This window comes from Drosophila suzukii, chromosome 2L, assembly GCF_043229965.1.
Source record: "Drosophila suzukii chromosome 2L, CBGP_Dsuzu_IsoJpt1.0, whole genome shotgun sequence".
Classification (NCBI taxonomy): Eukaryota; Metazoa; Arthropoda; class Insecta; order Diptera; family Drosophilidae; genus Drosophila; species Drosophila suzukii.
The window spans coordinates 4,771,208-4,784,536 of record NC_092080.1 but is presented as its reverse complement, the minus strand read 5'-3'; the positions used below and the strand labels follow the sequence as shown (position 1 = coordinate 4,784,536).

General features: G+C 40.0%; 2 protein-coding genes across 2 annotated transcripts; both read right to left on the bottom strand.

Moving 5' to 3' along the window:
* Positions 1 to 743: 743 nt before the first annotated feature.
* Pen (karyopherin subunit alpha) lies at positions 744 to 3,982 on the bottom strand. Its single transcript, XM_017090448.4, has 5 exons — positions 3,768 to 3,982; positions 3,141 to 3,271; positions 2,771 to 3,084; positions 2,143 to 2,713; positions 744 to 2,033 (listed from the first exon to the last, which is right to left on the bottom strand). Exons 2-5 carry the CDS (start codon positions 3,201 to 3,203, stop codon positions 1,413 to 1,415), a joined length of 1,569 nt encoding a protein of 522 aa, XP_016945937.1. The 5' UTR covers positions 3,204 to 3,271; positions 3,768 to 3,982; the 3' UTR covers positions 744 to 1,412.
* Positions 3,983 to 5,417: 1,435 nt separating this feature from the next.
* Cpr31A (Cuticular protein 31A) lies at positions 5,418 to 7,716 on the bottom strand. Its single transcript, XM_017075547.4, has 2 exons — positions 7,538 to 7,716; positions 5,418 to 6,497 (listed from the first exon to the last, which is right to left on the bottom strand). Exons 1-2 carry the CDS (start codon positions 7,547 to 7,549, stop codon positions 5,490 to 5,492), a joined length of 1,020 nt encoding a protein of 339 aa, XP_016931036.3. The 5' UTR covers positions 7,550 to 7,716; the 3' UTR covers positions 5,418 to 5,489.
* Positions 7,717 to 13,329: the final 5,613 nt, after the last annotated feature.

The window sequence follows — 13,329 nt, the reverse complement described above, 5'->3', positions numbered from 1 at the left end:
TTTTTATAATTTGTTTGCCGTTGATTTACACAGACGATTCGGCGAACTGGCGCTGCATCCGATGGATACAGATGTGGATTTGTTGATTTGGTTGTGACGACGCTCTACTTGTTTTGTTTTTTCCCTGGACCGCTGCAATAAACGCGGATGCTAGTACCCCTGCGACTCATTTTGATTGAGTTGCTCATGGGGATCGTTGCCAGTAGTGGTTGTTTAATAATTTTATCTAATCTGAAACTTGTGGGGTCGCTGAACGAATCTGCGGGCTCTTCTGCATAAAAGAGTGTGACTGCAGAAGATAACTCTTAATCTTTCCAGTGATCCGCTTACTGCCAGAAGGCGATTTAAATTGCACAAAAAACGTGTATTGACTGCACAACTTTTTATCAAGAGTTTACTGACAAAAGGATAACATTACCAGTCGATTGGGTTTCTCGCAGTATTTCATTTAAATGTATTTTCATTTCACCGCCATATCACTAGAACTTTAAAAGAATCGTTGTATAGGAAAATATGAATGCCCAAAAGTATGCTATACTCTTTGGGGTACCATACTAATTCTTATAGGATTTTTACAAAGTTCTTAAAAATGTATTACTAATTAATCAAAGGTAATTTATCAAAAATCAAATATTTATACATGGAACTGTTTCCATCACCAATTTAATTTACAATAATCTACAGATAAGCAAATATTTTCAACGGTTTTACTTAAATATCAACAATAAAAAGCTTAAGATACATTTTATCATTCAAACAATTCATTATTTATTGATAACTTTGAATATAATCTTGCGATTCGGGGATGAGGACACAGTGTGAGGGGTGTGAGTAGTTGATGTTGTAATGCTTGCGCGAAGGTGGAGGATTAAAAGCATTTCATGAATACATAAATAAATACTAAACAGCCTAAAATATATATCCGAAAGGAGCTCGAAACGTTTCCAAATAAAATGCCAAGCACACGCATACAGACTTGCGCCCTCTGCAGACGGATTCTGGGCATATGCCACGATCCCAGCCAGCACAGCTGCCCGAGAGTTGCATCCGGAACGAAAAAGAGTGCACCAGGGATCCGTGCTGCTAAGCAACGCCGGAACTTAGTCACGAACTCGAAACTTCATGGTGAGTATGTTGAAAGGGAATCTTGCGAGTGAGCTTTGGGTATTCTTGCTGACCCATTGCAATTGTGATCCAAAGTGTCTTGAGTGTTTTCTAAGCCTGTCTTTTGCATGCATGCCTCCAAGTGTTCGGGAATGTTCGTGTGTGATGGATGTGTTTGACAATGGCATAGCTTGTGGCAAACAAAAAAAAAACGTGTGAGCGCGGTCGAAGGTAGAACGAAACGAGGATGTAGTTTGTAAGTGTGTAAGGCGTGTGAGCGGCGTTTGGATTTGTGGAGAGTGATTAGTCTAGAACGTGTAGCCACCCTCGGGAGCCTTGGGCTGGGTGGCATTGAACTCCAGGGCTCCGTTTACCTCCTGCGGTGCCAGCTCTTGCTCGGCCTCGTCGTCGGCATTGCTGAAGTAGGTGTCGATGATGGCGTACGCCTTCTTGTAGACCTCCTCGTTCTCGTGCTGCTGCAGAGTTTCCAGCTTGTCCAGGCCGCCCATCTCCTCGACCATTAGGCACAGGTTTTCGGTGCCGCCAAGTTTCTCGGCGAGAGCAAACAGATTGGACAGGCCCGTCTGCACCACCTTGATGGTACGCGGATCCTTCGCGTCCAGCAGATCAATAAATGGCTTTAGGATTTTGTACTTTTCGATAAGATCCACGATCTGTTCGGGAGTGCCCGACGTCGTGGTGTTGGTCACTGCCCAGGCAGCCTCCTTCTGGGCCTTGAAGTCGCCCTTCTCCAGCACGTTGCGCAGCTGCTGGAAGATGCCGGCCTGAATGACGGCTTGGATCTGCTTTTGGTTACCTGCCGTGATGTTGCTGACCGTCCAAGCAGCCTCCTTGACAATGTTGCTTTTGTTGTGCTGTAGGAGAAGTCCTAATCTGGGTAGTCCTCCAGAGGCAATTACCACGTCAGTCTAAGGAGAAAATAATGAGAATAAAAGGATTAAATTGTACATTGCCGTCTGATCCGAACTAATAAGTAAAATCATAAAATGGTGGTCAATATTTGTGTGCTTCACCCACCTGTTGATCTGTTCCGGTCACTATGTTGCCAACGCTGCGCAGGGCGGGCACAATGATGCTCGGCTCGTCCATTTGCAGCAGTTTGACCAAACGTGGCACTGCATCCGAGTCGACCACCGCCTGGATCTTGCTGTTGTCGTCGTCCGTGACGTAGGATAGGGCCCAGCAAGCGTCGGCCAGCACCTGGATGTCCTGGCTGAGCAGTAGCTGCGAGAGGACGGGCAGCAGTCGCTTCACCTGCTCGAAGGGTGGCGAAGGATTCTTGTTCCTGCACAGATTGGACATCAGCCAGACGATATTGCGCAGAAAGGAGAGCGGCGTCTCGTTGTTGATCAGCGGCAGGATGCCGTCGATTACATTGTGGTGGATGACAATGTCGCGGGCGGCGGCTCCATCTCCAGCAATGTTGCCCAAAGCCCAGACGGCCTGCTCGGCCAGATTGGTGGACTTGGACTGGAGCAGGGCCACGAAATGCGGCACTGCATTGTGTTCGATGACGCAGCGCGTCTGGTCAGAGGTGCCGGAAGCGATGTTGGTCAGGGCCCAGGCGGCCTCGAACTGCAGCATGGAGCTGGGAATTCACAGGATTCAGTACCGCTTCTAAGGACTTTCTATAGCTGCTACTCACTTGGTGGTGTTCTGCAGGAAGCGTATGCAAATGGGCACAATGCCATGGCCGATCATCAGGTCAATGGGAGGATTGCGCTCACGACTGAGCATCTTGCGGGCGGACTGCATGCCCAGGAACTGGCGCTCCTGATCCTCGCTGTTCATGGCCGCCACTATCTCGTCCACGGACAGCTGCACCGGCGACTGGCCATTGAGCTCCTTCAGCGGCGAGGTGAGGTCCTCGTCGTTGATGTTGCGCCGCTTGAACATCTGGTCCTCCTTCTTGGACTTGCGCAGCTCGATGGTCACCTCATGGCGGCGCATGCGCGAGTCCTACGGCAAAGTGAGGTTAGTTCCGAACGAGGGATCGCGGATTTTGGGTGTATTACCTGCGTGTTGATGGTGTTGGACTTGTAGGAGCCCTGTCGCGAGTTCGAATCCGCCTTGCTCATTTTGTTGGCTGTTTTTTTTTTTTGGGCTTTAAATTTTAGGTGTTGCTGCTGCGATGACAAACGTTGAACTAAAATGGAAAATGATGTGCGAAATTGAAGTAGACGTAAGAAGAAGCAGTCAAGGGCTGCTTGGGTTTGGGTTTTCTTTCCCCTCTTTCTCGTTTCTTTTCTTTTCCTGTCCCTTTCGGCAGACCGGCTTTTGCAAGGGCGAGCAACAGGGGCGTAGGTAGGATTTTAGAGAGGGTTTTGGAAGAGTTTATTGTAATAAGAAAATCTAAAATTAAAAATAAATCAAAATTAGGTAATTTTCTTAACACACAATTTTTTGGGGATAAGGGGAGGCGCCGACCCCCTTGCGAAATTCCAACTACGCCATTGCCTGGCAACAACAAAGCAACAGCTGCAGCAGCCGCCGCCATTTGCAGATTCGCGGGAAGTGTGTGGAGGAGATGAAAAGGAGAGCGGTAACAGGCGGCAAAGGAAGAAACGAAGAACGAGGCAAAGGAGAAACCGCGAAAAGGACAAAAGGAACACCGGAAGACACACACACACGCGCGTACTTACCTTGTGGGCTTCTGAATGCGTGTGCTGACTTTTTTTTTATTTGGCTAAAATCACTTCACAATTTTTACACAATTTTGATCGTTTCTTAACAAAAAACGAGCACGGAAATTTGTCAAGCGTGTTAACACGCTGAATGTGCCGATGGAACTGTGCTGGGTGAAACGCAGGCAATCTCGAAATCGAGCCCAAATTGATATTGATGTCAATGCTTACTTGGCGCCGTCGGATTTACCGTTTTATTTGAAAACCAAGCAACAAGTAGTGTGACCGTAGGGGTGTCGATCGAGTTCAAGAAAAATACTTTTAATACCAGATTTATTATTTAAAAAATACCAAAGAAATTCCAAACGGTCATTGGAAACAAACGATTCCGAAAATACGTTATTTTTAAAAAATAAATCATAAAATGTTGGAGATATGTTAAGCCACAAGTACTTGTAAATTATATTAACATTTAAAAAACAAGAAAAAATAAAAGTAGTTTTTTTTAAAGAGATGTTCTTTAATCTTAATAAGATAAGTGAATACAAAGGGATGGTAAAACATACTTGTTTGCGTAAACAACAAAAAACATAAGAATTATTTCCGTTAATTTATTTAAGCTCGTGCAAGCGAATCGCACAGATTGGTAACAGATTTTGCGGTAAATTAAATTAAAAACTAAAATTGATACCGATGTTGCTGGCCTCATGTTGCGTCTGAATGTTGCTAAGCTCTTTTTTGTTTCTCAACCACATTCAGCTGTTCAGCTATGGCTGAATCTGCAAAACGGGCGGGAAATTCAAATTACTCAAAAATAATTTAAATGGGTTTTCTCAAAAGAGAAAAAAATTGTTTTTTAAAACGGTTGTTATTGTAATCTTTGCTCTCAATTTCGTTTTTATTTAAAATAATTGCACAAACCTTAAACTAAATCAATTTTGAATGAGACCGAAGTCATTATTTATTAATTATTTAATTGTCTAAAAATATGTTATTTAATTGTGCGTTTTTTCTCTCAAAAGCAGGCTGTCTGGACTTGGACTAATACCATTTAATCTCTCATTTATCAATAATAACGCAATGATTGCAATCACATTTCCGGTTAAATCCCTTGCATTTCTGCATTATATACATATGTATTGGCAGACAGAAAGAAACCACCTTTTTAGAGGTGATTGCTCCCAACCGATTTAGCTTTAAAGTCCCCTTTTTTGCCACATTTGTTTTTTTTTTAAATCCTTTTTTGTTGAATTTATGCTTATAAGTTTTAATGGAATTTAATTAAATGGATTTTTTCAAAGGAATCACATAATAAGCATTTTATTTATTTTAACTTATTTCTCAACACTGACAAAAAAATGGAGTAGTAAGATAAAATATATTCGTATTGAATTTAAATTTCGTTTTAAGTATTTGAACTAAATACAAAGAACAAGAGGTATAAAATCTTAGTTTTAATGTTAGTCATATAAACTTTAAATATTTTGCGTCATAAAAAACGATAATTTAATATTAAATTCAAATTTTAAAGTCTTTAAATAACTAAAGTTGTTAAATTACAAATTCCCAGAGTAATTCCATAAGCAAAAAGAATTTTAAATTAAATATGAAGTCCTTTGACTTACTCCTTTTTTCTATCAGTGAAAGAAATATTAAAAAACAGTAGACTTTTTTATGTATACTCAAACTTGTTATTTATTTTCGCATTCATTTCAACAATATTTCCGGTCGTACCCCAACTTAGGCTGTCTTCTGGTTATCCTCCGCAACTGGAGCTGCGGTGGTGGAGGTGGTGCTGCTGTTTGACTCAGGGGCAGATCGGGCCTCCACCACATCGGAGTCATCGCTGTCGGGAGCTGGAGAGGATTGGCCAGCCGGGGAGAAGGGTGGGAACTGCTGGTCCTGGGGATAGGTTTGTCCCTGCTGCTCCTGGGGATAGCTTTGCCCCTGCTGCTCCTGCTGCTGCTGCTGCTCCTGCTGACCCTCGTTGTAGTCGATGGGCGTGGGTTCCAGCTCCGGCTGAGTGGCCACAGGAGCCTCCACCACCTCACCCTGCTGTTGGTGGTCGACCTGTTGCACCTGCTGCTGGGGGGCAAACACCTGCTGCTGGTGGGGATAGTAGATGGGAGCGGGCAGCGAGGCCACGGGAGCGGGCACATGGACGGGCAGAGGAGCTGGAGCTGGAGCTGAGACCACAGCTGGAGCCACAGCTGGCACCACAGCACGGGCAGCCACCACTGGTTCCCTGTGGACCACCGCGTTGAATCCATTGATATCATCGGCGGTGTAGGTCACCGTGCGCTTGAAACCATCGGCATCCAGGACGGAGTAGGATCCCACCACATTGCCGCCATCGCGGGTCTCCACCTGGCTCTTGATGTCCCCGGTGATGCTGTCATGGACGCCGTAGGAGAAGTCATACCGAGGGGAGGATTCCAACTCCACCTGCTTCAGGACTGGAGCTACAGTTTTGACCACTGGAGCAGCCACTGAAAGAGGAGCAGCCACCGTCCTGACCACTGGAGCAGGCAGGGCATAGGATCTGGTGTACACGGGAGCAGCTGGCACCACCGTTTTGGCGAAAACAGGAGCAGCCTGGTGGTAGACAGCCTGGGCCACTGGAGAGGCATGGTAGACAGCAGCTGGAGCCTGGTAGGTGGCATAGGCCGGGTGGTAACCCGCATAGGTGGCCGCGAATCCTCCAAGGCAGGATCCAGAGATAGCCAAGAGGGAGAAGACTGTCAGGAGCTGCAAAGGATAAAGGTTGATAAGTGCATGCCTTCACTCAAATGGGCAATTAAAAAGTAAGTCCTTTACACATTATACAATTTTATGGGTAACATTTACCAATACGACTAGTTAAGTAACTATAAAAAGAAGGTAAACAACTTTGGTTACCATTTAACGGTAACCCTACAATAAAATATTTAGTTTTGTGTATTTTGCTGCTGTGAGCGTAACTATTTTATTGTTAAAATTCACAATTCGATGGGTTGGTCAGTCAGTATTATATGACGTAACTATAAAAAATGGTTAACAACTATTTAAAAAAAATTTCTTTTGTTACTATTTATTAGTAAAACTACTATTTAATAGTAAGTTGTGTGTATTTTGCTATTGTGAGAGTAACTATTTCATTGGTAAAATTGACTAATGACCATTTAACTATTATATAAGGTAACAAGAAAAATTGGTTAACAACTATTCAATATTATTATATGCATTTTGTTGTTGCTTTGCTTACTGTTTATTAGTAAAGCTACCTAAAAATAGTGAATATTTCATTGGTAAAATTGACAATTCTATGGTTTGGGTCCAAAACCACTAGTTTCTTTGTGTGTAAAAGCATAAAAAACCTTAAATCAATACTGATACTCATGAATGAAATGGAAAAATATTCTTTCACTTTGTTTGAACTGGTCTTCCATAAGGATTTCTAATTTAATATAATTTAAAACAAAGCCGCTTTCATATTGATTATTCCACTAAACACATGAAATTGTTTTAAATCTAATACCAGTTTTTAATAGAAACAGCTCCGATTTGATTGTTATTATTTATGTGATTATGCAAATAAACAGAAATAAATTCGTGCGCATTTTAATTGAATGGGCTGCACATTTTTCGGTCAATAGAGATTTAAAATTTTAATAGAAAATGCATTTGCCAGCTGCTTTAAATGGAAACACCTTTGAAAAGGATGTGTATAATTTAGCACCTGGAGAGCTAAGCATTTTGTTAACAAAAGAAATGCCTGTTAAATTGAAGTTCCACTTTATTACACTTACTTTGCCTGCCATTTTGGAATCACTTCCTTTGCAATGGGATTTCTCGAGGACGGGATGAAATGGCACGTGCCGCACAGGAAGCTCTGGATTGAAGAATGGAGATTGGAGAATGGAGCTGGGGACTGACGACTATATATCCGCCCGACTCTTGCGAAGACGTCGACTTAATGATGTCGACCACTCCCGCCGCACGTCACTTTATATGGGGCGTCAGAATTAGCTGAAAGAAGTGGCGCCCTCAAAAAAAATACAAGAAAACCGAAGAGCAAACCGGTAACAAGTACAAAAGTATCTCGGTTGACAATTTGACAATTGCGGGCGAAACTGGTTTCGGTTTCGGGTAATTTGTCTTTTTTTTCTTCATGATTTCTGTATCGGTTTCGGTTTCGGTTTCAATTTCAGTTTCGTTTTCGTTTTCTGCTCCATTTTGGATGTCAAGTTCAACTTCGGAGTTTAGGCTTCCTTGTAGGCCTATGGCTATACCATCTATGGGTTGGTAATTAATTGCGTTTTGAGTGCCGTTCAATTAACTTTTCAATTGTCAACTCAGCACCTTGCTGGAGCCAAACCCCCTTTTTTCCACCGAAGTCTCCGAACTTGACAATCATTTTGTTTTTCTTGGCGACATGCGCGCGCCAATAGAGCGAAAAATTTGCTGCCAACGTATTGTCAGGTTGTCTCGAGCCACCTACTCCCTCCCAAAAAAAAATATATATAGGTGACTTGTCGGCACCTCTGCAATCCCAGACCCCCCAAACATTATCTTTTAAAACCCGAAGAGTTTGTATGTCAACGGCGTTTGCCTCATTGGCTGCATGATTTTCAATTTTCTGTTATTTCACTCTTTAGAAAATATATTATTGCTCCATTTGGTGATCAGGCATCGGCACAGTTTTACATTTTTTGCGGAATTGGCGGAATATAAACACGGGACTGGAAATGGACAAATCGGATTACTAATTGCAGGGCCATTTTTATTGTAAAAGAAGGGTCATTGAAAAAGTACAACATCAAAGGTTATGAAACAGGAGTAGGTCTTTAAAAATGGGTCTTAATTAACAATAAACGAAGGTGGAACCCCGAAACCCAAATACTTCTCTTAGAAACTCCCCCAAATAAAGTTGTCAACTCATTTGGGCGCCTCGAATCGGTGTAATTAAGCGCCTTGAAGGAACCCCGCCAGCGCATAATGGTTTATATATATACTTTCTGTAAACAAGAGACCATTCCAAAGATCGCCGTTCAATGACTCCCGACCGAAATTGAAAGTGCGTGAAGCGTCCATGAATCCATGAGGTTGCTGTGGGCCATAAACATCCGATTACAGCGTCCGAACACGTAGCCCAAAGCCATCAAGATGCGTAGGCAGACAAGAGACACATATCGGGCAAAATGTGGGGGTATTTCGGGGGTATCGCATGGGGGATATATGCATATATCACACGCTTGAACTTGAAAAGTCTGCCACCGGAGAATGGCGTACAGAAACCCCCTGTCTAAACCCGCTTTCACACCAAAGTGCCCCAGGACACGCCTCAAAAGAGCTTAGATTTCGATTGAGTGAATCCTTTTTTCCCATAGAGCCCACTCCTGTACAGAAATATGGAACACAGCTTGAATGGAAAATACCGGCAATCAAGGCTGTTAGGGTAATTTTTTTTGGCTTACTTTTTCTTTACTTTCTGAATTTTTTGTAGGAAATTTAAGGATACTCACTGTCTATTTGTAATATAAAAACTCTTGCTTTACTTTCTGTATTTTTCTCTGGAAAGTTGAATGTGACTTACTGCCTCTTTTTAATAGTGAAATTTTTTATGACATACTTTATTATATATTTGTATATTTCTCTAGGAAATTTAAAAGCACTTACTTCTAAAAATGATTTTTCTTAAATATTTTAGGAAAAAATGTACAGTCTTACGTAAAAAGCCTCCTTAAAAAACATTTTTTTACCATAATCTTCTTTTAATTTTCAAGCTCAAAGTATCTTAACCTTCTTAAAAATTCATTTTCAAATAATTTAAATATTAAGAATCAGAAAAATCCGTCAATTTAAACCTTTTAAGAAAGAAAGTGAAAATATAATATATAATATGTTGATTAAAATGTATAATAAAATCTTAAACATTTTCAAGAAAAGTGTAAAAGCACCTTAAAAAAAATTGTAAAAAATAAAGTCAAGACAAATGTTGTTATAATTTATTAATTACAATTTAAAATAAAATCTTAAACATTTTTAATTAATCTTATATAAGCACCTTTCAAAAAATCTTCCCAACATTAAGCATTTTCTGTGCCATCCCAAAATAGTAAAAACTATCTTAACCATCTTAAATATATATCTCCATAATAATAATAGGAAAACAAAATAGTAAAAACTATCTTAAACATCTTAAATATATATCTCCATAATAATAATAGGAAACTGAAGTAAAAAATAGACTTGTAATATTTTTATTGATATTATAAGTGAAAATATGACTTGAAGAATGGTAATTTATTTCAAAGTGTAAAAGCTCTTTTCCCCAAGAAAAAGCGTAAATTATTTCGCTTGCAGAGAACTACTTTTTAATTAATTTGGACAGGTGTGTGGGAGGGTTAATAGTAAACACTTCTGGCAACGACCCTCTAATTGAGGCGGCATCGCGAGAGGCGGAAATGGCCATCAATGCCAGGTGGCGGGATGAAAACTGGGGGATAACCCCTGGGCAAGTGGGCCTGGGGCCAGGGGTCAGGGTTCAGGGACAGGCGAGTCACTTGCCTATCGGCGTGGCAATTAAAATCCAATGTGCGGCTGGCCATGATGTAAGGGGGATCCATTAGGAGCGGCAAAAAGGGGGTGTTGGCATTTGACATTCGACAGTCGACAAATACTTAACACTATTTGCCCGACTTAATAAAGCCGCCTTCGTGGGCTCTGCCACCGCAAAAGGACATGGAGGAGGGTCCTTGGACTGGAAACTGGATACTGGAAGCGGGCACGGCAATGATTGATTGCACGTTAAAGCCGGAGAGCATCACATCATTTCCTTTTTACACTTGACAGGAAATGCATTTTTAGTTGGCGCTGGCGAAATGAGCAACGGTGTGTGCTGCCCGGAAAAGGGGCTATATCCTATGTATAGGAAAGGATGGGATGGTATGGTATGGTATAGGATGGTATGGGATGGTATAGGATGGTATGGCATGGCTTGGCACACAGAGGAAACGGAAGATGTACGTATGCAAAGCGAAATCACAGTTGGCGGTAAAAACGGGGAGGACTTGGAAACAGACAAATGCAAATGCAAATGCAAAAGCCGAACCTGAAGCTCAGTCGTAGCACTCCATGGCCGTTTTCACAGACAATTTACACAAGAATCACACAAATACGAGCAGGTAAACATTTTGTGCGAGTCTGAGCTTGGTCATTGAGCAAGCCATTCGCACGGAAAGCCCAAGCCCGTCCAGGTGCAAACGCTTTCCCCACCTTTATTCAAGCAGGATTGGAACCTTTTGGCACAGAGAAAAAAACTAATTTGCGAAGGTGCAAGTCGTACTTCTGTTTAACTAGCGAAATTAACCAGTATAAAATCCTTATTATCAGATAGAGTGTTTATTTCAAAACATATGAAGAAATGTTAATATGCGAGATGAAAGTTGTACTTCTGTTTAGCTAGAACTAACCAATATATTAGCATATATATTATACATAAAATAAGCTATGAAAAAATATTATCGATGCAGATTGATTAATAGGCTTTTAAATATTTTAAATTACATTTTTGACTAATTAAATATAAAAATCATACGCTAAATTTGACATTATCATCTATAGAGATTATTTGAAACAATATTAACAAATGTTATATTTTATATCTGCAGACTGATTAGAACGATTTTATAACTTGTTATATGTTGGTAAATTAAATATGAATGGATAATATAAAGTCAGCATTATTAACTATGATGAAATGCATATTTTGTAGAGTAAAAAGGTTAGATATTTATAAATATATTTATATTATAATTTTTAAAGAGTAAAATAGAAAACAAAGTTAAATTTAGCTTCAAAACAATTAAAACCTCTTCATAAATTATTATTTTTCTGTTGCTCAGTTGAACAGGAACTAAATCCATATTGCAAAAAAAAATATTTTAAAAATGTGAAATCATAGATATATTGTATTAATTAATTATGGACTGCAAAAAAAATCTGCATTATTAACAATAATAAAAAGTATTTTTCTTGAATAAAAATTGTGAAATCTTTATAAATTCATTATTAAAGAGTTAAACATAAAATGTACAAATAATATTATATCAAATACAAATTGAAACCTATCCAATGAAATCACTTGTGAAATTTTTATAAATTCATTATTAAAGAGTTAGACATAAAATGTACAAGCAATATTATATCAAATACAATTTAAAGAGTAAGACATAAAGTGTACAAACAACATTATATCAAATACAAATTAAAATCTATCAATAAAATCTATCAATATTAATACAATATACAATATATATAATATAACAATATTATATAAAATACAAATTAAAACCTGTCAATAGTTTACTTTTTGTCTGCTGCTCAATTGAACAGGAACTCGGAGCATATTGTGCTTAAATTCAGCGTTAATATTTGCGCTGCCCTATCGATCAACATTAGAGAACCCCGAGCGTGTAATCACCTTTCCGCATTCTGTGAATGAAGTACACACACTGCGCACCGGGCGGATACGTAATTGCCGGCCGTCCAACCCGGCGGATAAGACAAACGACCCGGAGCAAATCGCTGGCGACCACGCCCCCGCTGCCACCGCCGACGCCCCTGTCTCTGCCCCTGACCCCCCTTGGCCATTAGCCGTGACCACGCCTTTGTTTGACGCCAAGATGCCGACACTGACAACAAATGTCGCCCCAGTCCCATTAATCCATCAAAATTGGCGTTGAAGCTAAAATCAAAATATGCGCCTCAGGCCGCGGACGGCGTGTTTATGTGGGTGGATTTTAAGGGGGGGGGGTTTATTTCTGACAGCAGGAAACCTATGTATAAACTGGAAATACCAGACAATTCGCACTATTTCTAATGGCATTCTAATAGCCGTTCGAAGGAGATTTACCACAGCTGTGCTGCAAAAGTATTCATGCAAATTTGGTATTCCCTTTAAATGGCAGTCCTGTCAGTCTATTCCTAAATCAGATTGCTTTGGGGACCCAGGAACCCCTTTGCACCCATTCACTCAATCTACAAACGACAAGGCGACCGCAATTTTCAGCGGGTGCGCAAATAAAGAAATTAATCAATTTAACGATACGATTACGACAAACTTAGTGGCAGGGGCGTAGGATTGAAAAGTTTATAAGGTTCTAGGGGGATTAGAAATATTATTATGAAGACATAAATGTTGTTAGGTGACAGGGGATAAATATATTCAAAATATTAGGCAACACACAGAAGAAAGTTACAAAGGAAAGTCTCCTCAAATATTTAATTTGAAATGGAGCCTTTTAAAAAATATATATTTTTAAAATACAAAAAATCTCAATATTCCAAGAGTTTCACATTTGTTGTAAATGTAGTAAAAGGTTAGGATAACTATGTTATTAAAGTTTAAAATATTGTAAAAATTTGGTTATAATTAGGGTTCAAAAAGTAATATATTAAAAGTAGAGTCCGAAAAGTACAGTTATTTTAGATTTATTTTTAAAGGATTACTGAGATAGTGATGTACTTTCAATTCCAATTTGTTTTCCAAATTTTATTTTATACAGTTTAAGAACAGATTGCTATTTTTGATGTTTAA

Bases quoted from the DNA above. Each gene is read 5' to 3' on its own strand.
- Pen (XM_017090448.4), bottom strand. From the start codon at position 3,203: ATGAGCAAGGCGGATTCGAACTCGCGACAGGGCTCCTACAAGTCCAAC. The intron at 3,085-3,140 runs GTAATACACCCA...ACTTTGCCGTAG, and splicing joins CCAACACCATCAACACGCAG to GACTCGCGCATGCGCCGCCA. The intron at 2,034-2,142 runs GTGGGTGAAGCA...TTTTCTCCTTAG, and splicing joins TGACCGGAACAGATCAACAG to ACTGACGTGGTAATTGCCTC.